Source organism: Chenopodium album, chromosome 26 (assembly GCF_948465745.1).
Source record: "Chenopodium album chromosome 26, dcCheAlbu1.1, whole genome shotgun sequence".
Classification (NCBI taxonomy): domain Eukaryota; kingdom Viridiplantae; phylum Streptophyta; class Magnoliopsida; order Caryophyllales; family Amaranthaceae; genus Chenopodium; species Chenopodium album.
The window spans coordinates 683,081-708,216 of NC_137859.1; the positions used below are offsets into that span (position 1 = coordinate 683,081).

General features: G+C 33.6%; 1 protein-coding gene and 1 pseudogene across 1 annotated transcript; both read left to right on the forward strand.

Moving 5' to 3' along the window:
• The first annotated feature begins 18,414 nt into the window (after positions 1-18,414).
• LOC145617344 (peroxidase P7-like) lies at positions 18,415-20,565 on the forward strand. Its single transcript, XM_081672032.1, has 4 exons — positions 18,415-18,691; positions 18,793-18,984; positions 19,380-19,545; positions 20,011-20,565. Exons 1-4 carry the CDS (start codon positions 18,485-18,487, stop codon positions 20,394-20,396), a joined length of 951 nt encoding a protein of 316 aa, XP_081528158.1. The 5' UTR covers positions 18,415-18,484; the 3' UTR covers positions 20,397-20,565.
• Positions 20,566-21,610: 1,045 nt separating this feature from the next.
• Positions 21,611-22,610, forward strand: LOC145618789 (25S ribosomal RNA; annotated as a pseudogene).
• Positions 22,611-25,136: the final 2,526 nt, after the last annotated feature.

Consider the following 25,136-nt stretch of genomic DNA (forward strand, 5'->3'; position numbering starts at 1 on the left):
ACTTTCGTAGTTTGTAGAGAATTTTTTGGTGTGAGTAACTCGTTTTCTACCCAATATTTGTTGAGTTTTTATAAACATTATAATATAATGCCACTAAATCTTAAGATTGACACTACTTGGTAAATTTGTAATAGGTGATCTGTAGTTGTTTTCTTAATAATTACGAAGTATTTTTTTAGTATAATATAGTTATATTCAAATTTGACATGTAAGTCGTATTTTGTTACTCCACGGCCTCCACGTGCTGATGACTCTGGTGTATACTCTACATAATTACCAATGAAAGAGTAAACATTTTCATATACAATAATTAGCATAACTATAATGCAAAACAAGTAAAAGTAAATGTATAATTTTGATTTTTCATGCATTAAATTTCATTAACTTTAACCTATTAATAATTGTATTTAGAATATGACATAATTTTATTAAAAGGCCACTTATAGTAATTAAATCATTTTCCAAGGACTTCTACTCTCACATGCAATCTACTAACATTGATAAAATTACACAAAAGGAAACTATCCAATGATAAATACTGAGAAATTGCTTTTTTTTTTTTTTTTTTTGTTCAACTCTTTTAAAATAGTATACATATTGTAGGTCATTATCACACAAAAGAAGTACGTATCATTATGTAGTTAATTATTTGCTGTTATTGTGGTTTACGGATTATGATATACCAATGTTTGGGGGTTGAGTTAGATTGTGTCGGATGAAATTTTCCACCAAACATTCTATATTTTTTTCCTCATTTGTTTTTGGAGGTATTCATTTTGGTCTAAATATACAACTCGCACCTACTGCCAGATTAATTTGTGATTTACAGTTGAGATTTGATAGTTATGTTATTAGTAATTAAGCTATTAGATCATGCATGAGATGCCAAATGTGAATAGAAGAGATAAATTGTCAAATATGCAAAACTTATGTTTCTCTCCTTTTCACTAATCAATTATTGTTGAGTGGGTATCAATTAATCCATATAATATGCCTCAAAACTTTTTTTTTTTTTTTTTAACATAAATGAGTGCAATTCAATTATAGTTTTAACTTAAATATAGAAGCATATGTATAATCATGATTTATGTATAAGACTATCAGACTATGGTGCATATGGAGTTAGTTTACAACAAGCTAAGCTAGTGTTGTTTGACTCAACTTGAAAACTTTTGGCTCACGGTGGCTCAATTTTTGCTCTTTACTAGTTAATCAACTTTGACCATTTATTCATAAAAGTTTTCAAGTCGAGTAGAGTTACACACGGAATATTCATTAAATAGTTTTGGTACTTCTAGAATTTTTCACATTTCCTTATGTAGGTTTATAATCTTATATTATTATTATCAATCCACTCTCAGTAAGTAGGGTTGTACACAGTTTGGTTTGGACCGTAACCAAACCAGACCAAACCGCATTTTAGCGTTAATAGGAAAATAAATACGGAGTAATACTAAAACATTTTACAGACATTAAAGAAAATTATATCCACTAATGTTTAAATGGCGCCAAAATGTACGACTCAAACGTGTTAATGGCAAAAATGTGGTCGTCCTGGTCGAAGTAGTCCATGACTCCATGCCAGATGTCACCAAAAAGTAATGCGAAGTAAATCATAAAATCCAAAACCAATAAATAGGTAAATTTGAGTGCGACTTTGATTTAACGCTAAGCTGTTAGAAGTCTAGAATGTTTGCATTTATGCATTGTAAATTTGTAACATGTCTAGTTAAATAGCAAATTTTTTCTTTTTTTTTTTCCACAGTATATGTGATATATATACATAGATTAATAATTTACGGAGTATGTAGTTAAATTGTTTAATTCATATAGTTTTCAAAGTTTAATTCATATAGTTTTTAAAAATAATAAAACAAAAAATGTTTGATTCATACTTTCTTTTGAATTATTGCGGAGTAGTTGTCAAGAGATATAACCGTTCAAATTTCACTCAGAAAAAAAGGAAGTTTCTACTACTTATTAGTGTTTGGGATACCATTTTTTTGTACATCAACATAGTCATTGTACCCTTTTGTAAGCCACTAAGTTGTTTAATTGACTTTGCATATCCTAATAAATAGCCTTAAAGACAAGTTAGACAACTGAATACATAGTTATTGGATAACTGGTAAAGGGTTTTAAAATACTTACTTAACTAAGTTATTTGCCATTATTCTTGAAGAAAATTTGCTAGTACTCCTATGGAAAAAAAATTAAATTCTAGACATAATTATGAATTTTCAATTCAAACGCGGTTATAAAATAAATTATCATGCTACGCTCGATCAACTCAAACCATTTAATAAACCTATGGAAATATATATGTCATATATTTGTATGGACAGTGATAGATTTGTTGCTCCTACAACTGGGCCGAATTAAGCCCCTTAACCTTAGCTCATAAACTATGATAGTTGTAGGACTCTTGGTACAATAATGAGGCATATAGTGTAAGGTCGACATTTTCTCCAAAATTCTAACTGCAAAAACTCGTTTGTGCTTTAATATTCTGAATTTGATACTGAATAAGCAATGTGTTACCCTCCTTTTAATTTTTTTTCTTACAAAAGACCAAACACAAAATTTAATGTATAAGCTCTTGTGACATAAAGCACCCCCCACAAAACTAACCACCTAGCTACTATTGAGAGCCGTGATCCGACAATTTCTACACTCATCCAAATTTACACTTCGCATAGTATAGAAATAAGCATATACTTTTTTTTTTTTGAATGAGCATACCAGCAAATTTTTAAAATTGATGTATCTAAATTTAGTTACACTTGGACGTAGTGCACGTACATATCATTTTAAAGGATCCAATGTAATGTAAGTCATATAGACACATACTCACATACATGTAGGCATATTACTATTTGAAGCGCGCATATATGCATAATTTGCACTTAAATTTATTAGCTACACCCTATCTTTCCTTGATTACACAATCAAGGAAAGATAAATCAAGGAAAGATAGGGCGTCAACGCAAGGAGAGCTAGGACAAGAAATGTTTCTTACGGAGGAATATGAGGATCCTAAAAACCAGGAAATTAATTTGAGGTTTGGTATAATTTAGTCTTTTTTTTTTTTTTTTTTTTGAGGGCAATTTAGTCTTAATTAATTGGTGCTTCAACATTGCACAATTTGCACTACTTTTGGCTAAAGTTCAAGTATCTTTTTCATGTTAAAAAAATTCAAACTCCTTATATTAATATGCATAACGTGCCCCCTTCAACCCTGCCATGCGTGCACCCTTTCAATGAATTGCGACTTGTATTTGCCTAATTTTCCTCTTGACTTGCACTTCTAATTCTATTTACTTCACATTTTTTTAGACAAAAACGGGCCCTATTATATTCCATTTTAAGTACTAATTATGCTAAAGTCAAATTAATTCAGTTCAAGCCAACTAATGTAACTCTCTAATGAGATATTTCGATAAACAACCTACTTTTATTAGCACAAGTAGTGGCAAATTGCTAGCAATAATTTTATCAATTTGTAATTAAGCCCGTACATAATACGATAAATAGAAGTATTCAATATAATCAAATCTATTCTCCAACAAGTTATGAAATGAAATTTATAATTAAATAAAAGTTTTCAATAACCACCAAAGGTTACAATCAATCATTTAAAATACTATAGCATGCTACTGTGATAAATGTATTATAATATCATTCAATATGAAAATCTATGAACATTACTTGTAGATCTATCATGTCAACTAAATCTGAACATGAACACAAGAAACAACAATAATGTGAAGAATTAGTCTGTAAAATAAGGCCTACAAAATATATAGGTGCATGTTCAATTGGTTTTAGGCTTTTAGTAGTCATAATCATCATGAAGCATTTCAACTGCAAAAATAACTTAAATAAAGCTATTTTTTTTTTACCAAAATTTCTAATGTCATTTTCATGCATCAATAAGTAACATGGCGTACGTAAATGAGCGACTATATGGATGAAGCTTAGCAATATAAGGAACTACTATAGTACTATTCCATAGCCTTCATTAAAATGAATGAGATATTATGTATGGTAAAAATGTTTCTCCATCTTGTTTTATCAATCTTTTTGGCTTTTCGCCTTGTTTTAACTTCCAAAAGAACAATATATATCGTTCAATCAACAAAATTGTGATACATACATACTAGTATTTTGATAAGTATACGAAGATATATATTTTTGTCAGTTAATCTCCTTGTTAGTGTATTAGGCGAATGGTTTATTGTAATATTTTAGTTGGTTGGTTTTCAAATTTCACGAAAAATGTAAAACAAATTGTAAAACATTGAATTAAGTTGTTTTCAATTAGGATGTGACATTTCGTTCAAAAAAAAAATTAGGATGTGACATTGGTTGTTTTTGTAGCCTTGTTTCAAACAAAATGTAAATCAATTTAGATTAGGGATTCAGAGTTTTATTACTAGAGTATAGCCAATAGCTGCCTATTTTGGGTGGGCATGAAGAGAGAGAAAAACAATAAAGCTTAAGAAATGAAAAACTTGTACTTTTGGTGAGAAATGGTTCATGACCAGGTCATGGCCATGACCATTTGTTGAGTGTGGGTATTTAGTGGTATTTCGCCACTTATCTAACAAAGAGAGGTAATTTAGGTTTTTATGTTTTACGTAGTATTTAGTTTTGTAATTGATGGGGGCTCACGTGGGAAATGGAAGGAAAGGAGAATCAATGCCCACAAAATTGAAGGGGAACCAATGTGAGTGTATGGGCATGGGAGTTGGGCATAAATAAGGTGGAAGAGAGAGAAAGTATTAAAAAAATATATGATGACCACCATTAGCTTGGGTATCGGAACTGATTTGATTAGAATTGAATTGAACTGAACTGATTGGAACTGAATTGAACTGAACTGATTGGAAATTGAAGTGAACTGAACTGGACTAAACTGAACTGATTGAAGTTGAACTGAACTTAATAGAGTTGAAATGAATATTTTATGAGAGAAGGAAATTGGAAGCTGAATTGAACGAACTGAACTGATTGGAGCTGAACTGAACTGAAATTAAGTTGAAGTGAACATGCCTTGATCTGTTCACTTCAATTTAGTTTAGTTCAGTTCAGCTTTAATTAGTTAAGTTCCTAATTTCCTTCTCTCATAAAATATTTATTTCAACTCTACTCATTTCTGTTAAATTAAAGAAAATTTGAATAGGCCCTAACTATAATGCCATAAAAAAAAATAATAATTACCGCGTAAAATAACGGGAATGTAAGAGCAACATAACTCCAATGACAAGCTAATTTGACAATTAGCTTGCCATGCCACATAAACTTTTAAGCTAATTATCATTTTAGCTACCTTTTGCTCCAATGGCTAGCTATTAGCTTAGTAGTAGTTGTTAGATAGAAAATACATGGAAAGAGCTTAATTGGTGCAATGAGCATTTTATTTTGGAAAGTTTAATTCCCAAGCAAATTAGCTTGACAGCTAATTGAGTTTTTTTAGCTCCGATAGTCAAGCTAGTAGCTAGGGAATTATTGAAATTGCAACCAAGTCTCTACAACCATTGGAGTTGTTCTAATACCGCGTGTGAAAAATAAAAATAAAAATATAAAATTACAGCCTGGATAATCCTCAAAAACTAACACAGTAAACGGGTGTTTCGCGAAACATCACCGCCATATAAAGTATAAACCATATTAAAACTTTTTTACCGCTGATAATTCTGTTCATTATCTCACATTTCTCAATTTTGTCTCTCCTCTAATTCCCCCTTTCCGAAAGAAATAGAATTTTCCGATCAAAACCCTAACCCTAGATCATCTTTTTCCTTTCTTCTAAATTTTTTCTCCGATTGAATGAAATCGTTGATCAAATCTCTTCACTTTGGGGAATAAATTCAGTTTATCAATCTGTTTTTGGTGATGAATTGCTGTTAATTTGATTTCGAGATGTAATGTACCTGGTTGCCTCCTGCGAAACCCTCATTTTGGGGAGAAATTCTGTAATTGGCATGTTTGAGACAACGGAAATGTGTCAATTCGGTCTTTGTTACGAAAATGTTAGGGTTTCATCGGAGGCTAATTTGGTACAGTTACCATTTTTGCGGAGTTGATGGTGATGAAGAAGCAGAGGTTCGTGGAGTTCACTAAAGGTAATTAAAGGTTTTTTTTTTTTTTTTTTTTTTTTTTTACACCATTTCTGTTTAGTCGATTCATTATGGATGTGAATTTCAGAATTTTGTCTTAATTGTGTGCTATTATTACTTTGTTCGTATTCGGTTTACGATTTTTGTTGTTATTTTGTGTTTGGAATGATGATTAGAGTTCTGGGCTAAACATACTTAGGAAGTATTAATTTATTTTTGTTATGGGTAATTTTTTTGGGTAATTTGTGGGTGCAATTGGGAGAGATGATTTGAGGATGCAAAGTTGTTATCTTTGCAGTTTTTATTGGTTTATACTTTATAGCCTGTTAGATTTTTGTTATCGTCGGTGAATGAGTAATGTGGATGATATTTGTTAAGTATGTGAGTAAAGGTTTGAGGGAGTAATAATGTTCGAGAGAAAGTTATTCTAAGGCTAGTAATGTTAGTACAACCCCCTCCCTATGAAAAAAAACTTATTTTTGACGTAGTTTCGGGTCCAAGCAGAAGCCTTTGCTTATCGTATTATTTGGATTGAGCTTTTGAGGATCGATTGGTTATTAGTTTTTTTTTTTTTTTTTTTGGAGGAAGGTTATTAGTTTTCGGGTCCAAATCAGTTATGTTTTGATGTTTGTTATTGTGTCGACTTAAGGAGGGACTGATATGTTAAGTTTTGCTTACTTATGGATGAATGGTTGAGAACAAAATTGTAGTAATGAAGTTTGTGAATACTTTGATACCTTAATTTGGGTTTTGAGAATCTAGAGGGTAATTTTTTTTCTTGAACGGAGAATCTAGTGGCTCTTGGAGTAATCATCAATCAATCAAAGCCTTAATCCCAAAAGTGGGGTCGGCTAAATAGACTTTGGGATGCCTAAGTAGACTTTGGGATGCCAAGCTTGTTATGTTTTTTGCTTGTGTTTTTGTGAGTTTAAATGTGCTGTGCTGATTCAAGGAGTGACTTTTACATTGTGTTGACACAAGGATGGACTGATATGCCAAAGTGTAATTATGGAGTCCGTGAATATCGTAAATTTTGTGATACATTTATTTGGCTTTTGAGAGTCTAGTGGCTGTTTTGGTTTGATTGAAAGTTATATTTTGAGAGTATACTTGGGAGTAGTCAAATGAAAAAACTTGTATATTGGGCTGCATTGATTTGATGTTTGTTTTTGTGTCTTTTTGGGCTTAATTGTGGAGTATTGTAGATTGAAGGAAGGATTGATGATTTGAGAACAAAAGTGTAATAATTGAGTTTGTTGATTTGGGATTTCTTAATTGGGTGTTGTGACTGTTGGATTGGAATCTGAGATGTTTAGTTTTGGTGTCCTTAGGTGTTGGATTGTAGTTGTGTGATGATCTCTGGTTTTCTTTGATGTTTGAGATTAATAATGATATATAGCTCCTTATTATTTTTTTTTTTTACTTATATTTTTAATTTGTTGAGACTCTTGTGAGAGTAGATTGTGATTTTGGAGTTTTATTGATGGTATTTATTTTTTTGTTTGAGGAAACACTTATATTGAAAGCATACTTATTAATCTCAAGACCTCTTTCAGTCTATTTGGAAACATATATAAAGGGACTCAAGTCTGGTATCTTTTGATGGTAATTGAAAAGTATTATACTTTAAGGAGTGAATGATATGTTAAGTGTTTTAGAACTAAAGAGCACTTAGAAAGTTATGATGGTAAAAGTAAAGTGTTGACTCTAAGGAGTAAATGATATGTTGAGAACTAAAGAGCACTTAGAAGATCTGTGATACTTTAATTGAGTAATTTTTGAGATCATTTGATGACATGATTAACTCTATTTATTGATAATATAGGTGCTATAGTTAGAAGTTGTATAGTCAATTGAACGTTTAATTCTGGAAGATTTATTGTTTCTTAGTTGTGTTAAAAGTGTTGGAGTAATCATGGGAAAAAAAAAATTTATATTGGGATGCCTAAAAAGACTTTTGGGATGCTAAGTTTACTATGGTTTTTGCTTGTGTTCTTGTGAGTTTAAATGTGCTGTGCTGATACAAGGAGTGACTTTTACATTGTGCTGATATGCCAAGTGTAATTATGGAGTCTGTGAATATCGTAAATTTGTGATACCTTAACTAGGCTTTTGAGATTCTAGTGGCTGTTTTGGTTTATTGACTTTTATATTTTAAAAGTATACTTGGGAGTAGTCATATGAAGAAACCTGTATATTGGGCTGCATTATTTTGATGTTTGTTATTGTGTCTTTTTGGGCCTATTTGTGGAGTTTTATTGATTGAAGGTGGGATTGATATGTTTAGTTCTGTTATTTATGGATTGATGATTTGAGAACAAAAGTATAATCACTGAGTTTGTGGATTTGGGATTTCTTAAGTGGGTGTTGTGACTATTGGATTGGAATTTGAGATGTTTAGTTTTGGTGTTGTTAGGTGCTACATTGTAGTTGTGTGATGATCTCTGTTTTTCTTTGATGTGTGAGTTAAATGTTGAAATATAGCTCCATAGTTGTTTTTTTTTTATTTTTTTAAATTTTATATTTTTTATATGTTGCGACTCTTGTGAGAGTAGATTGTGATTTTGAAGATTATATTGCTGTATTTATTTTTTTGGTTGAGTAAACACTTGTATTGAAAGCATTCTTAGTAATCTCAAGACCTTTTTCAGTTTGTTTGGAAACATATATAAAGGGACTTAAGAAGTCAAGTCTGGTCTCTTTTGATGGTAATTGAAAAGGGTTGTACTTTAAGGAGTGATTGATATGTTAAGTGTTCGAGAACTAAAGAGCTTTTTGATGGTAAAAGAAAAGTGTAGACTTTAAGGAGTTAATGATATGCTGAGAACTAAAGAGCACTTAGAAAGTTTTTTGATACCTTAATTGAGTAACTTTTGAGATCATTTGATGACATGATTAACTCTATTTATTGATAATATAGGCGCTCTAGTTGGAAGTTGTGAAATTGCCCATTTTTTTTCTGGAAGATTTATTGTTCTTTTTTTTTTTTTTTTTTTTTTTTTTTTTTTTTTTTTTTTGTATTACTGAAAGTGTATATCATGTTTTTTTCGTGTATTATTTTGCTAATTTGAAGTTATGAATGCAAATAGCTTGTTTTAGATTAGTTTACTTTTGATCTATCTAGATTGTTGAGTTTTGTGTGATCTGAAACTGGAAGCTGTGTTGATGTGATCTGTTAGTTTATTTATTTAGGGGTTTTGCTGTGAGAAGAAGGTAATGACATGCATGATTGTTTTAGAAATGTTGTCATGCTGTCTGATTACTATTTAGGTAAAGCTTTTTAAAACAAGGAAAGATTTTAGAGTGTCCCATATTGAAAGTACTTTGAAATTGCTAGTGGCTGGTTATCTAATTCTTCCATGTGGGCAGAGGAGAGAATTTTGATCTTCTTAGTTTTGGATGTTGAAAGTATAATCTTTTTTGTTAAATTTTACACCATGTTATTTATGGCAAATTGGAATCGAATGAGTTGTTAAGCTTTGTAAGTTTTATGGTTGTTGATTGTAGTTATGTGATGATTTTTGGGTTTTTTTTTTTATTTGAGGGACAATGTTAGATTGCTTTTGAGGCTATATTATTGCTGTGAGAGTAGATTGGGGTTTTGATGTTTAGTGACTTTATTATCCGGTTTTTGGAAAGGTTATCATTTTGTTGTTAAGCTTTGTGAGCTGTATGGTTGTTGATTGTAGGTATGTGATGATTTTTAAGTTTTTTTGATTTGAGGGACGATGTTAGATTGCTTTTGAGGCTATATTATTGCTGTGAGAGTAGATTGTGGTTTTGATGTTTAGTAACTTTATTATCCGGTTTATGGAAAGGTTATCATTTTGTTTTGATGGTTGTAATAGTGTGAAAATTGTGGATCTACATGTTGAGATGTGTTGATTTTACGAGGGAATGATATATTGAGAACAAAAGTGTATCTATGGAGTTGGTGATCTTTTGATTGGGTGATTTGTAAGTGAGATCATTTGAACTGAATGATTGAAATGATTTACTCTTGATAATTGATGGTTAGGTGCAGAAGCTGGAAGTGTAATTGAGAATATATTCTGGAAGAACTTACTGTTATTATGTATTTATATTGATGAACTTGTTTGCCAAGTAGTGTGCTTTTTAAGGTATGAGTGCAAAGCAGCTTGTTGTAAATTTACTGGCATCAAAGGGAATCTAGGTTAAGTTATGTGTGATCTGAGTGAAGTTTGCGTGTTGATATTCTGGTTATTTTGATGAGCTTTTTGTATGATACATGATATGCATGTTATGAAATATTAAGAAGTCTTTTTTTTCCCCCTTCTCTCTCTCCTTAAACAAAATATGTGGCTTACATATACATACTATATTTTGTCCATCGTATCCTTTAATTTAGACTTGGGTAAATAGGAATGTGAGGTGCTGGAGAGTGGCATTTTGACTTTAAAGGAGAGTGTGAAGGTTGATGTTAGGTGTAGCTTTGTGGATACCAGAAAAGGAAGCTTCTTTTTATTCTTATAATTATATTTGTAACAAAAGATTAAGATCTTAATTTTTAACTTTATTTGTATTTCTAATTTTTTTCGTCGTCTTTTGCTGACGTGCTTAGGAATGTTGCCATGATGTCTGATTATGATAGATAAAGCTTATTACAATGAAAGGAACTCCTGATCGTCCCATATTTGAAATTTTTTATTAAATTTGCCTATGGCTTTTAATTTCATATTTTGCAAGAAAGATTTTGAACTTTGTATGGTTTAGAATTTCAAAAGTACATTTTGTTTTTTTTAGTGATTTAAATCTTGTTTTTTAGGGCAAGTAGTGCTTATTGGAATGGAATTTTAGTAGTTAAGTTTTGTGTGCTCTTATGGTGATGGTCTGGTTGAGAATGGTAGTGTGATGATTTTTGGGTTTCTGTTATTAGGGGTTACACATTGAGAGGATTACAATGATGTATATAGGTATTAAGGTCAAATATATGTTTGAAATAGTAAGTTGGGATCCTGCAGTTTGTGGCTGTGTTTTTCATTTGGTATTTGGATTAGAACACATTTTAAGTCATCTTATGAAGAATTCTACGTATTGGGAAACATCTGAGATATGAAGTTTGGAAGCTAAGTCTGTGATGTTTTGATTGTTGTTATCATGTATGATTGTGGGTCTAAATGAGCAAAATGGGCTTCTTGGTTTTATTGTTGGTGTAGTTTGAAAGCATACTTGGGAGTATCTTTGTGAAAAAGTGTATAATGGGAAGCACTTGAGAGGAACTAGGGAATCCAAGTCTATTATATATAATTATTGTGTTTTGTGTGAGGGTCTGAATGGTGGCATATGTTGACTTTAGGAGGTAATGAATATATTGAGGACAAAATACTGATTAAGGAGTTTCTGAACGGTTATCTGTGAGATTGTTTGAATAGAGGATTTGAAATGAGTGACATAATTATCAATATAGGTGCACAAGTGGAAGTTGTATAGTCGATTGAAAATTCACTTTTGGTAGAACTTATTGGTTTTTAAAGTATGGAGTATTTCTTATAGTGTGTATGTTGGATTAATGGATTGAGTGCAAATATTTGTTGTAGATCATCTGACGTTTAAAATGAATATAGGATACTGAGTTTGGGTGTTCTGAAAGTGAGGGTTTGTTGATGTTTTGATTTATTTGACGAGGGGTTTTATTTTGAAATTAATACTATTTTTAATGAAATGTGTGTATGTGTGTTTGGGGGTGCTCGTTTCTATAAAATTACATACTGGGCTTTGTCCATCATTTGCTTTGATCTGCTGAATTTTGTGGTTGTTTGAGATGCTGAAGTCTCGTGTTAACTTTAGTGGAGGGCGTTTTGTTTATTTGATGTAGGTTGTAATTTAGGTCTAGTTTGGTGGACATAAGAGAAAGTTCTGTGATTAGAATAGTAAGGTTATCTGAATGTAATGTGAGTTTTAATGTTTTGGGTGATCTTCGATCAATGTTAACTTTATTGTCATGTCAGATTATTAGTTGAATTAAGCTATGGAACTAAGGAAATATTTTGGAGCATCCCATATCGGAATTTTTTATGTCGTTGTAATATAAGCAATGCTATCAATATCAAGAAGTGTGTTTATAGGAATGGAATATGAGTTGTTAAGTATTGTGTGGTATGATGGAGGTGGACTGTAGCTGTGTGATTATCTTTTGGGTTTGTCATATTGGAGGTTTTCGTTTGAGTTGAATATAATAATGTAGTGTTTTTCAGGTTATATCCATCTTGTGTGAGTAGATTGGGCTTTTGAGGTTGTAGTGATTGTGTTTATGTGGTTTGGAAATTTCTATTATAAAATTATTCTTAGAATAACTTGTTTGGAAATCTATATATTGGAAAACATTTGAGAGGGATATGAGAAGCCAAGTCAATTTTATTATTGATGGTTATTGTGTGTGATTTAAGGGTCTAATTGATGATATTTGGTGACATGAGGGAGGCAATGATATGTTGAAAACAAAAATGTTATTAGGGAGTTTGTGATTCCGTAAGCAGCTGTTCGTTTAATTTTTGTTTGTGGGAAGGAAACGATTTTTGTCTTTTTAAGGTTAAGGATGTTGAAAATATATACTTGTAATTTTTGCTATATATTGAACAATGTCAAGCAGTGTGCTTATCGGAGTGGAGTATGAGTAATTCAAGTTTGTGTGTGCTTATATGGTGGTGGATGGTATTATTTTTGGGTTTCTTTGATTGGAGCTCTCTGATTAAGAATGATACTATATTGCACTGAGGTTATAATGACAACGTGAGAGTAAAATTAGTAGGTTGGGTTTTTGAGGGCTAAGGTTATTATGTGGTATAAATGAAAGCGTCCTTAGTGATTCTTTTCAAATAAAATGTTTGTTGGGAAACTTATAAGAGGTTATCTGGAGTAAATGTGCGTTATGTTTTGATAATTGCTTTAGTTTGCGACTTTTGGGTCATTATGATGAGAGGTGTTGATTTAAGGAGGGAATTATATGTTGAGAACAAAGTGTAATGGGCGAGTTTTGCTATGCGTTAATTAGTTATTTTGTGAAATCATTTAAACTATATGATTGAGATTTGTGACTACTAATTGACGGTGCAGAAGTGGGATATTGTATAGTCAATTGACGGTTTTATCCTGGAAGGATTTATTGGTATTAAGGGTTACATATAGCATATATCATGTTACTTATGCCAACTTGCCAAGTAATGTACTACTTTATGTTATGTGTGCATATAACTGGTGTTGTAGATTATCTGATTATTTTTGTTGGGAATCTAGGTTGGCAAGTTTTAGGTTCTACAAAGGTGGAGGTTGGTTGTCGGTCTAATCTGTTGTTTATTTGATGAAGGCTTATGTTTCTAGGGAAAAATGGTGAAATATAAGATAGTAATACAACCTTAGTGCTCTTGAAACAAAATATATAATGGTGCACATGTTGGAAGTTCTACAGTTAGCTGATGATTTCAGTTTGGAAGAATTTTTTGGCATTATTCTTTATTGTTATATTGCGTGAAATACTATTCATGCCTAATGATGTGCTATTTTGAATTTGTGACTCTAAATGAGTGGAAAAAGCTTTTAGATTTGCTCACTTTTTGCTGGGATGTTGATGGTTTTGAAGGTGGGGGTTCTATTGGTTTATTTGAAGGGGTCTTGGTTATAGAGGAATAAGTTGAGCAGCAGCACCACCAACGCCCCCAAGGGTTGGGCCTGGTTATGCTCGTGGGCAGTAGTAGGCTAGTAGTAACATTCAATGTGCCACACTTAGGCGTTGCACCTCAGCTTTCGCCTATACTTGGCATGTTTTATTGTACCCAAGGCATAGTGCTACCCTCGTTTAGCAAAAAAAAAGGTGATTTTAGGGTAGGGTGGAAGGAGGGAATAGGGAAGTTCATATTGCTGTTAAATGAGCATCAGAAATTACTTCTATATTAATATTGGTTTTCCCTCTTCAACCTTTCTAGAGCTTGAAGTCAACGTTGCTTCTTTTTAGACTTTGTTTTAGGAGCAAAAACTAAGGTTGCATAAAAACAAGTTAAAGATTTGAGTTCCCCCTTCTTTTTTTTTTTTTTTTTTGGTAGCTTACATTGCAGGTTGTATTGGTATATATCTGCTAGTTTATTTCTCTTTAGCAAATGAAGAAAGGTCTAGAAATGGATATACGATTTCTAGTATTTTTAGTGTTTGGTACCAAGCGTGGCCTTGCTATCTTTGCGTATTGCTAGCAAAAGTTTGATTTTAAATGGTAGAATGAGTAATATTATGATGACTTGCTGTAAAGTATCTGAATTTTGAGTGTATATGGGTTGCTCTGTGTATTTTGATGGCTTTATGAATATTTGATTTGTGGGTTAACTTGATAAGAGATGTTGATTTGAGGATGAGTGTTTAGACAAAAGAATAATGGATGATCTCAACGGTACTACATTAAAAATCCTGGCATCCAAAGTTACCCAAATGATGGTCAGAAGAATTTTGACTGCATCAGGTTATACTACTGATATTGATACTGATACTTATTTTGGCCAAATTATTGAAAGAGATGTTAGGACTTGGGAATTAGGATAAGATTTCTGGAAGAGAGTCATCTTGTGGCTAGGGTAGGTTCAAGGATTTTTTAAATTTTTTTTTTATATATGTATATATATATTTTTGTTATAATGTTTAATTATGTCTAGAGAGCACCAAGGTTAGTGATGTAGATGAGATCTTTTGGTTTCAAAGACCTTGCCAACTAGCTTGATGGCATCCACAGATTATTATTTTCACGGCAATGTGAAGAAAACTCTCATCTGTATTACTTATTTAGCTTAATGGGGGGACCATTTTCATGTTTTGGAGTAGATTTGGAATTTTTGCATTGCTGTATACAAAGTAGTTTATACTTAGTACTATACTTTACCATTCAAAGTGGGGATGTATTTTATAATTGTGCTGCCCTCTGTGACTACTGTGTTGCTCGGATGTTTAGGACTACGGGTATTATGAATCACGCTAATAGAGATTATTGGATGGTTGATGACTTTTGTCAGTAGAAATGTAAATTCAATAATTGAAGAGTGAAATCACATTGATAACTGAGAATTGAGTTAGTAATATCTTTTCCTCTGATTGGCTTGTTGTGCGAATACTTTGGAAAATAGTTGACATAAAAGGGATTGGAAAATAGTTGACATAAAGGGAATGGTTAAGTTGCTTGTAGAGTTGGTAATTGGAGATATATAAGCTGGATAAATGTTATGGCTATGGTTGATCGTGGGTTTAGGTTCTTTCAGAGTGTACAAGTATTTGGATTTGTTTGAGTCTAGTTGATTGATTCAAATGTGTGATTTTTCTAGATTTAGGTTAGACCCAGTTCGATTATCATTTTGTACACTTGTGAGCTTGATGTGCATTATGCTTGTAATTAATGATGTTTTTTTTTTTTTTTGTTTTTTTGCTTTATTTTTTATTTTTATACTTGTTCTTTAACTGCATATTCTCTTGTAGGTGATGTATTGTATGTGGTTTAATTAGCCTCTACTTGATCTTTTTATTTTATTTTTATAATTTTTGATACAATACTGAAAGCTGAAAGCTTATGTCCTTAACTTTCTTTTTAAAAGGTACGAGTAATTCCTTAATTTTCTCATTGAAGGGATGTCAGTATCATGCATTGAAAATGAGATTGATATTGAAACATCATACAGTATTGAAAAAGAAAAAAAAAAAAAAGGTAATATTACATATTTATGTTTGTCTATATCTGAAAAAGCATGGGTAAGGTTGTTAATTCAGCATTTATTATGGTTAATTATTAGCCGTTTCGCCTAACTAGGTTGGAGAGGGAGAGACTTATGAAGGCTCGTTAAGACATACACATAACATTAACATCGGTTCGACCTTGTGTCTAGATCATAGTGAGTGATTTGAAATGATGACAAATTATTAGAAAAGATGTCTTTGTACAAATATTTTCAATTCGGACCCTACAGTGTATGTAGTAGTGTACTGCTTATGGGTGGTGGACTTTTCTATTAGATGGTGTCTTGTCTTTTGTCTTCGTAATGTTGTCCCTTGCTTATTGTCTGTGTAGTTGGAATATCTTGTTTTATAGGATGGCCTAAAATTTAATGCAGGGTAAATCAGTACTTACATGTAATAAATTAATAATAATAATAAAGCAGATGGAATTTTCCTTAGGCTTGTCCATAAGCAATGTTATGGGTTCTAGTAGATCATCATGATGTCAATATTGTTGTTTTTTTGTGACATTCTATTGCATTTGCATTGAAAGTTTGATATGGATATGCATGTATATAGATGTAATATACTAATATTGATTTGAGCATGCAATTAATTTTATAAGCATGATGTATAATATAATTTACGAATAAAACTATAGTTGTATTAGCTCTAAAGGGCCATAGTATGCATGAAATCTACGTTTCTGATAATCTTAAGAATTGAATCTGATCTACACCTAATGAACTTGACAAAATCGATTGAACTTGACAAAACCAATAAGAAAAGTGTGATATTAACTTGTGACCATGGTGGTTGTGTTGTTACAGTTAATGATGCGCTGATTGCTATCTGTGTCATAGTTGCGATGCAAATTGATTAGTCTTATAGGATTTAACAATGATTAAGGTATACTATTAGAAGCTAATTATTAGACCTAAGAAAGTACTTGTATAATAAGATTACTTGACGCCAAAATTACCAAAAATCCAAATAATTAACTTTTCAATTAACATGAACTTGATAGACCAGTTGACCCGACCTTACCTGCCGGCCAAATCAACATGTTTCAATTTGTTTCGATAAGTATTGCCTTGCCATAGGTTAACCCAAACTGATTTGAGGACTCTTAACTGATGGCGAGGGTAACAAGTTGTTCCTTACAATATACTACGTATAAAGTAAAGCCCTATAAAGTATCAAAGTCACAAAATTGCTAATAAGTAAGCTTTATAAAGTATCGAAGTAGTTATTGTAACCTTGAGTTGTTAATTGTTGTGAATAGATAGTTTGCTACCCCTTAGCACGACTCAGAATCCTCAATAAATAGCATGTCCCAATGAAAACTATGTGGCCGTATTTCGTTATATTTTCAGATAGTTTGCTACCCCTTAGCACGACTCAGAATCCTCAATAAATAGCATGTCCCAATGAAAACTATGTGGCCGTATTTCGTTATATTTTCAGTATGCGTGTGACCCGGTTCAATCAACCTGTTAAAGATCACAATGAAATCAGAGTTTTATACAAAGTATATTTCTAGAAGGGTATGATACCGAACTCATTATTCTAAAATATTTCTTGATCCAACTTGTTTTTCATGAAATTATAACAAGAAATTACTTGTGATAGCATTTTTCTCATCTTATGGAAGAAGTATTTTTTCTTCTAACAAGTAAAGATTTTAGTTTATACCCTCCCAAAGAATTTATTAGCACTCATGTAATAGATAGGATATAATTAGGGAGTCGGTGGGGGTGGGGATGAGTTTTGGACCTGTTGCAGGGATGGGGATGGGGATGGAGATGGAGATGTGTTGGGCGAGGATGGGGATGAGAATGTTAGAATTATATTTAGTTTAAATGGGTGTTTTGGGTGTGGTAAAGAAAAGGGAACAAGAATTATTGTATTACAATTTTTAAAAAGTCTGTCTTGTGTGTGTTTTGAAGTTTAATACCGAGTAAAAAATAAACTGATTTGTGTATTACTTCGTATGTTATTAATAAGAAATTGATTTTGGAGACAAATCTCGTTTGAACATGACCCTAACATATTAGGGGCAACTTGGAATGGATTCACCTAACTCAACATGACATTTCTGACTTGAACACACCTGGCCATTTGGCCATTGGCTAAATTAACCCGTTTAACTTGACTCGATAAATACCGACTTGTCACTAGTTTTATCAAAACCTATTTGAGGATTCTGACTCGTACGTGGTTAGGGGAAGACTAAGCCTTATAAAGTATCAAATTCACAAATCTGCATAACTTAAAACTTATGAAGTATCAAAGTTGCAAAATTGTTGTAAACTATAGAGTTATTTTATATAGGAGATTCTAATAATCTAGTTTATACTCATTCTTGCAATTAGCGAAGTACATGTAATGAAGTGATGAATTAAAATTCAACTGAATAGATTAATTGACATTTCTGTACCTCCAAATCATGCAACGTTCCTTATCTATTTATAGGAAAGTGACAATACTCAAACTGACTTGATTGTGACATGAATGGTTGTTGAACTTTGTACTGAACTTTATTAGCTTGTTCATGAGACAAATAATGCACCATTAATTTGTTGACACGGTCAAATTTAGATTACTTATAAAGTAGTAAGCTCCTATAATTGTTTGTCGGTAAGATTTTGAAATAAACCAAAATGGCTTGTGGCAAGTTTTACTTCTTACTTCTCATTGTTTTTGGTCTTGCTCAGAGTGGACATGGCCAGCTTTCATCAACTTTTTATTCCTCTTCTTGCCCAAATGCTCTTAGTATTGTTAAGCAAGGAGTTGCAAAAGCTATAAAAAACGAGGCTCGAGTTGGAGCATCGTTACTTAGGTTGCACTTTCATGATTGCTTTGTCAATGTAAGTGCTTAAGGCGGCCACACTATAAGGCAATCTTTCGATTCTATTATGTATATGTGATTGTTTAAGTGTTGATTATTCATGCCTTGCTTATGTATTAGGGTTGCGATGGATCAATTCTACTAGATGATACTTCAACCTTCATAGGTGAGAAAACTGCTAAAGCTAATAATAACTCAGCTCGTGGATTTGAAGTTGTGGACCAGATTAAGGCCAATTTAGAGAAGGCATGCCCCGGAGTTGTCTCCTGTGCCGATATTCTTGCTCTTATAGCTCGTGATGCTGTTGTTTATGTAAGTTGTTTTAAATGTTACTCTTTGCTCCCTCCTAATTAAAATGCCTAGTTGATTATCTTGTTTATTATTCTAGTCTTTTTGAAAAAGAGATTATCTTGTTTATTATTGAACATGTACAATATGAGGAAATTTAGTATGGAAAAAAATGAACTGAGGAGGAATATATATTTGATGGTTCGACATAGGGGTAAAATTACTCAAATATTACTATTGTATGATATTTAATTTTAGTGTAGAGAGACCCGCGAGGGCAATGATGTAGACGGAATTTGATTTCTAGCTAGGTACCACCCTACCCCAAGACTTTAAGCTAGAGTTGATATCCACAGAACAATAATATATGCACATGTTTAATACAAACTATTTAGCTAACATGAAAATGGCAATTGCAGTATGGTGGTCCTACATGGAAAGTAGGATTGGGAAGAAGAGATTCTCTCACAGCAAACAGAAGTGCAGCCAATGCCTTTATACCTCAACCTTCTTTCAATCTCAGTAATCTCACCTCCAGTTTTGCTGCTGTGGGTTTATCATTCAAGGACATGGTGGTCCTCTCTGGTATGCTTAATATCTATAGTTCTATACTGTTTTCTTTGTTCTCGAGTAAACAATTTCATCTCTTCTCAAGCATTATCAGCTCGTTTGATAGGCAGTAATAATTGGTTATAATGTACTCATTTACCATTACCATTACCATTACCATCACCACCACCACCACTCATTTCCATTATGTAGTTCAAGATTTTTTTAGACAAACGGGACTTATAGGAATTTACCTCGATTATCTAATACTTTGTGTATACTATACTCTGTATATAAAGATTTGTGTCGTTAGTGTTTGTGATGTGAGAATTATCAACTTATATTGAATGGACTTAAACATTTCATTATCTTTTTTAATATGATTTGAAAATGAAAGTTTTGACATGTATAATGCTGGTGACATGATGTTACATGTGGATGGACGTGGTGTTTTATCATCGAACTCATCTGTGTGTTGCTTTGTTAATTATGTACGTATAGGCGCGCACACAGTTGGATTTGCTAGATGTACAACTTTCCGGTCTCATATCTACAACGACACCAATGTTGATGCCACTTTCACTAAATCGCTACAGAACAAGTGTCCTCGAAGCGGAAGCGACAACGTTTTGCAGCCCCTGGACTATCAAACAAGGTTTAAATTTGATGATAAGTATTACCAGAATTTACTGGTTAAGAAGGGGTTGCTTCACTCAGACCAGCAACTATACATTGGAAATAAGGCTGATTCTTATGTTAAATTGTATGCAAAGAAGCAAGGCGAGTTCCTCCAGGAGTTTGCTGATAGCATGATTAGAATGGGGAACATCAAGCCGCTTACTGGAAGTAATGGCGAAATCCGTCGTTGTTGCCGTAAAACCAATTAAGAAAATACCATGGCATGGTTTATTTCAACTGTATACTGCGGTAAACCCAATTAAGAAAATACCAAGGCATGGTTAGTCTCAATTATATACCTATTACTCTATTAGTGTATGATTGTTTACTTCTGTCGAGCAGACTTTATACAGTAATATAAACCACACTAGACAGCAATATATCTGTCAATATGAAGAATAATGTTTATATATGTGTGAATTCTTCTCTTTCAAAATAATTAGGAAATTTTGACTTTTACCACCAAAAAATTTGGACAAATTGTTTTTTACCCCCTACTCTTTTAAAAGTTGTATTTTACCACCAAATAAAGTTCTAAAAATTGTTTTCACCACCTACAGTTAAGAAAACCGTTAAATCTAACGGTGTTAAAAAAAATTCTTCGATTTTCGTGCCCGAAATATGTTCTTTATAAGTTTAGGGGGGCATTTTGGTCCTACGGATCCAATTTGAGGTCAAAATTGATAAAAAATGATCCGAAATACCTCGTTTTGCGTGTTCATGCAATTCGATGTATTTTTAAACACGCAAAACGAGGTATTTCCGATCAATTTTTATCAATTTTGACCTCAAATTGGACCCATAGGGCCAAAATGCCCCCCTAAACCTATGAAAAACATATTTTAGGCACGAAAATCGAAGAATTCAAAAAAATTCTGTTAGATTTAACGGTTTTCTAAACGGTAGGTGGTAAAAAACAATTTTTTGAGTTTATTTGGTGGTAAAATACAACTTTTAAAAGAATAGGTGGTAAAAAACAATTTGTCCAAATTTTTTAGTGGTAAAAGTCAAAATTTTCAAATAATTATTGTATATTTCTTCTTTCTTTTTCTGTTTTCCAAGTCATTTTCGCTAAAGGTTGGGACTACCTTATCTTTTTTAAACCTTATAAGGGTTGTACATTTAGGACCAATAAATCTCTACGTGCTAATCTATCAGCAATGTACACTGATTATCCAAGCATCACATCAAATTGCAATCCTGTGAACACTTTAAAATCAAGTCATATCGAAGAAAATGACAGCATAGCAAAGTGCTGGCCACTAAACAATACAAGTATATACACAATGTCACTAAGGTAAACAACTTTCATGCATCTAAGACTAAAGGCCTGTTCTCATTAACTGAACTCAGCTAAATTGAACTGAACTGAACTGAATATTTTATAAGAGAAGGAATTTAGAAGCTGAGCTGAACTGAACTGAATTTCAACGTATGAGAACAGGACCTAAGAGCTTGACTCTAGTCCAACTTTGTGAAATGACTTGAGAGGTGTAGGATACGTGGGAGCTTCGACGCAAGTGAAATACCACTACTTTTAACGTTATTTTACTTACCCCGTGAGTCGGAAGCAGGGCAATGCCCCTCCTTCTATACCTAAGGACCGCTTTGCGGGCCGATCCGGGCGGAGGACATTATCAGGTGAGGAGTTTGGCTGGGGCGGCACATCTGTTAAAAGATAACGCAAGAGTCCTAAGATGAGCTCAACAAGAACAGAAATCCCGTGTGGAATAGAAGGGTAAAAGCTCATTTGATTCTGATTTTCAGTACGAATACGAACCGTGAAAGCGTGGCCTAACGACCCTTTAGACCTTTTGAATTTAAAGCTAGAGGTGTCAGAAAATATACCACAGGGATAAATGGCTTGTGGCAGCCAAGCGTTCATAGTGACGTTGCTTTTTGATCCTTCGATGTCGGCTCTTCTTATCATTGTGAAGTAGAATTCACCAAGTTTTGGATTGTTCACCCACCAATAGGGAACGTGAGCTGGGTTTAGATCGTCGTGAGACAGGTTAGTTTTACCATACTGATGACAGTGTCGCAATGGTAATTCAACCTAGTGCGAGAGGAACCGTTGATTCACACAATTGGTAATCGCGCTTGGTTGGAAAGCCAGTAGCGTGAAGCTACCGTGTGCAGGATTATGATTGAACGCCTCAAAGTCATAATTCGGGCCAGAAGTGACGCATGCGCCCGCCGCCCGATTGCCGTCCTACAGTAGGGGTTTTGGCCGCCAAGGGCACGTGTCGTAAGCTAAGCTCGCGCGGCGGATGCACCGTGAGAGCCGCCTTAAAGTACAATTTCTACCGAGTGGCGGGTTGAATCATTTGCAGACGACTTAAATACGCGATGGGGTATTGTAAGTGGAAGAGTGGTCTTGCTGCCACGATCCACTGAGATTCAGCCTTATGTCGCTTCATTTCGTCCCTCCTCCCATCTTATTCCCTAAAAACACCTATATTTTGGAAAACGAGGTTAGTGATGCATCTCGTATGCTAAAAAATACTAAGTACGGGATAAAGACAAGTCACAAAGCCTAAGTGTTGGGATGTTGGATGGTACAACGGGCCGTGCGGGTGTGCACAAGACATGTGCACCCAAGGACAAGGCATACTTGGTTCCGAGCACTAGTTACGACTCCCATGGCCCTTAAGACATGACGATTAAGGATGAATGAGATGGTTTCGGGCACTGTGTATGACTCTCAAGGTTTTTTGTGAACCCATAGAAGTACTTGGATGCATAATCTCGCCGGGTGAAAAAATGTTATACGGAAGCCAAATATGAAGGCTAATACACGAGATCGAAGCAATTTAGGAGGTGTTCAAACCCGGAACACTACGGGAGGTATCACGGGATCATATAATGTTGTTTGGACCCATATAGGACCATTATTCAGCTACGTAAAGGCTTCATGGAAGATAATAGCCAATACAAGAGGCGTGTACGAATATGGTTAAATTGGATGCTTAAAGACAAATTAGATGGTTCCACCACCCAAATGGACTCCTGGAGGGTATTAGGGTCCATGGTAATCATCTGGACAATTTTTATTTCTGGCCCAAATAAAGTCAAAAATTGTCAAAATTGAATGCTTATTCACGTTTTTTTTATTTTAAAAAAATCATTTTTAGGGGTTTCGGGATCCGGTGTCAAAAAGTCTTGTGATGCTAGGGAATATATCTCGGAGTCATATAATGACGTTTGAACCATATATAAACATTATATGTTGTCAAAAATGTTTGTGGTGTACCTTGATTTTATGAAATCAGTGCAGGTTGTAATCGGGTAAATTGACTGTTTAAAGGCATATTGGATGGTTTTACCCACCCAAATGGTCTCCCGAAGGGTATTAGGGACCATGGTAAACATCTCGGCAATTTTTATTTCTGGGTGAAAAAAGGTTAAAAAATTCTAAAATTGAAGCCAATAATTCACGATTTTTGAGGAATTTTGGAGGTGCGGGGCCCGGTGGCGAAAAAGTGTTGTGATCCTAGGGGATACATCTCGGGGTCATATAATGCCGTTTGGAACCATATATGATCATTATATTTTGTCATAAATGTCCGTGGTAGGCTTGAGTTTGCGAAATAGGTGTAGGTTGCGAACGGATAAATCGAAGGTTTAAAGGCATATTGGATGGTTTTACCCACCCAAATGGACCCCCGGAGGGTATTAGGGACCATGGTAAATATCTCGGCAATTTTTATTTCCGAGCGAAAAAAGGTTAAAAAATTCCAAAATTGAACGCTATTATCCACGCTTTTACAGGAATTTTAGAGGTTACGGGACCCGGTGGCGAAAGTGTTGAGATCCTAGAGGATACATCTAGGGGTCATATAATGTCGTTTGGAACCATATATGACCATTATATGTTGTCATAAATGTCTGTGGTGTAGCTTGATTTTATGAAATTAGTGCAATTTGTAATTTGGTAACTTAACAGTTTAAATACATATTAGATGGTTTCACCCATCCAATTGGACTCCCGGAGGATATTAGGGACCATGGTAAACAACTCGGCAATTTTTATTTTCGGGCGAAAAAAGGTTAAAAAAATTCCAAAATTGAAGGCTTATTATCCATGCTATTTGAGGAATTTTGGAGGTTACGGGGCCTGGTGGCGAAAACTGTTGAGATCCTAGGGGATACATCTCGGGGTCATATAATGCCGTTTGGAACCATATATGACCATTATATGTTGTAATAAACGTCTGTGGTGTAGCTTGATTTTATGAAATCAGTACAAGTTGTGATAGGGTAAATTGCCTTTTTATTTGCATATTGGATGGTTTTACCAACCCAAATGGACTGCCGGAGGATATTAGGGACCATGGTAAACATTTTGGCAATTTTTATTTACGGGCGAAATAAGGTTAAAAAATTCCAAAATTGAAGGCTATTATCCACGCTTTTTGAGAAATTTAGAGGTTACGGGGCCCGGTGGCGAAAATGATTGAGATCCTAGGGGATACATCTCGGGGTCATATAATGGCGTTTGGAACCATATATGAGCATTATATGTTGTCATAAATGTCGGTGGTGTAGCTTGATTTTATGAAATCAGTACAAGTTGTGATCGGGTAAATTGCCTTTTTATTTGCATATTGGATGGTTTTACCAACCCAAATGGACTTCCGGAGGGTATTATGCACCATGGTAAACATCTCGGCAATTTTTATTTACGGGCGAAATAAGGTTAAAAAATTTCAAAATTGAAGGCTATTATCCACGCTTTTTGAGGAATTTTGGAGGTTACGTGGCCCAGTGGAGAAAAGTGTTGAGAACCTAGGGGATACATTTCGGGGTCATATAATGTCGTTTGGAACCATGTATGACCATTATATGATGTCATAAATGTCTGTTGTGTAGCTTGATTTTATGAAATTAGTGCAAGTTATAATCGGGTAAATTGACTGTTTAAAAGCATATTGGATGGTTTTACTCAC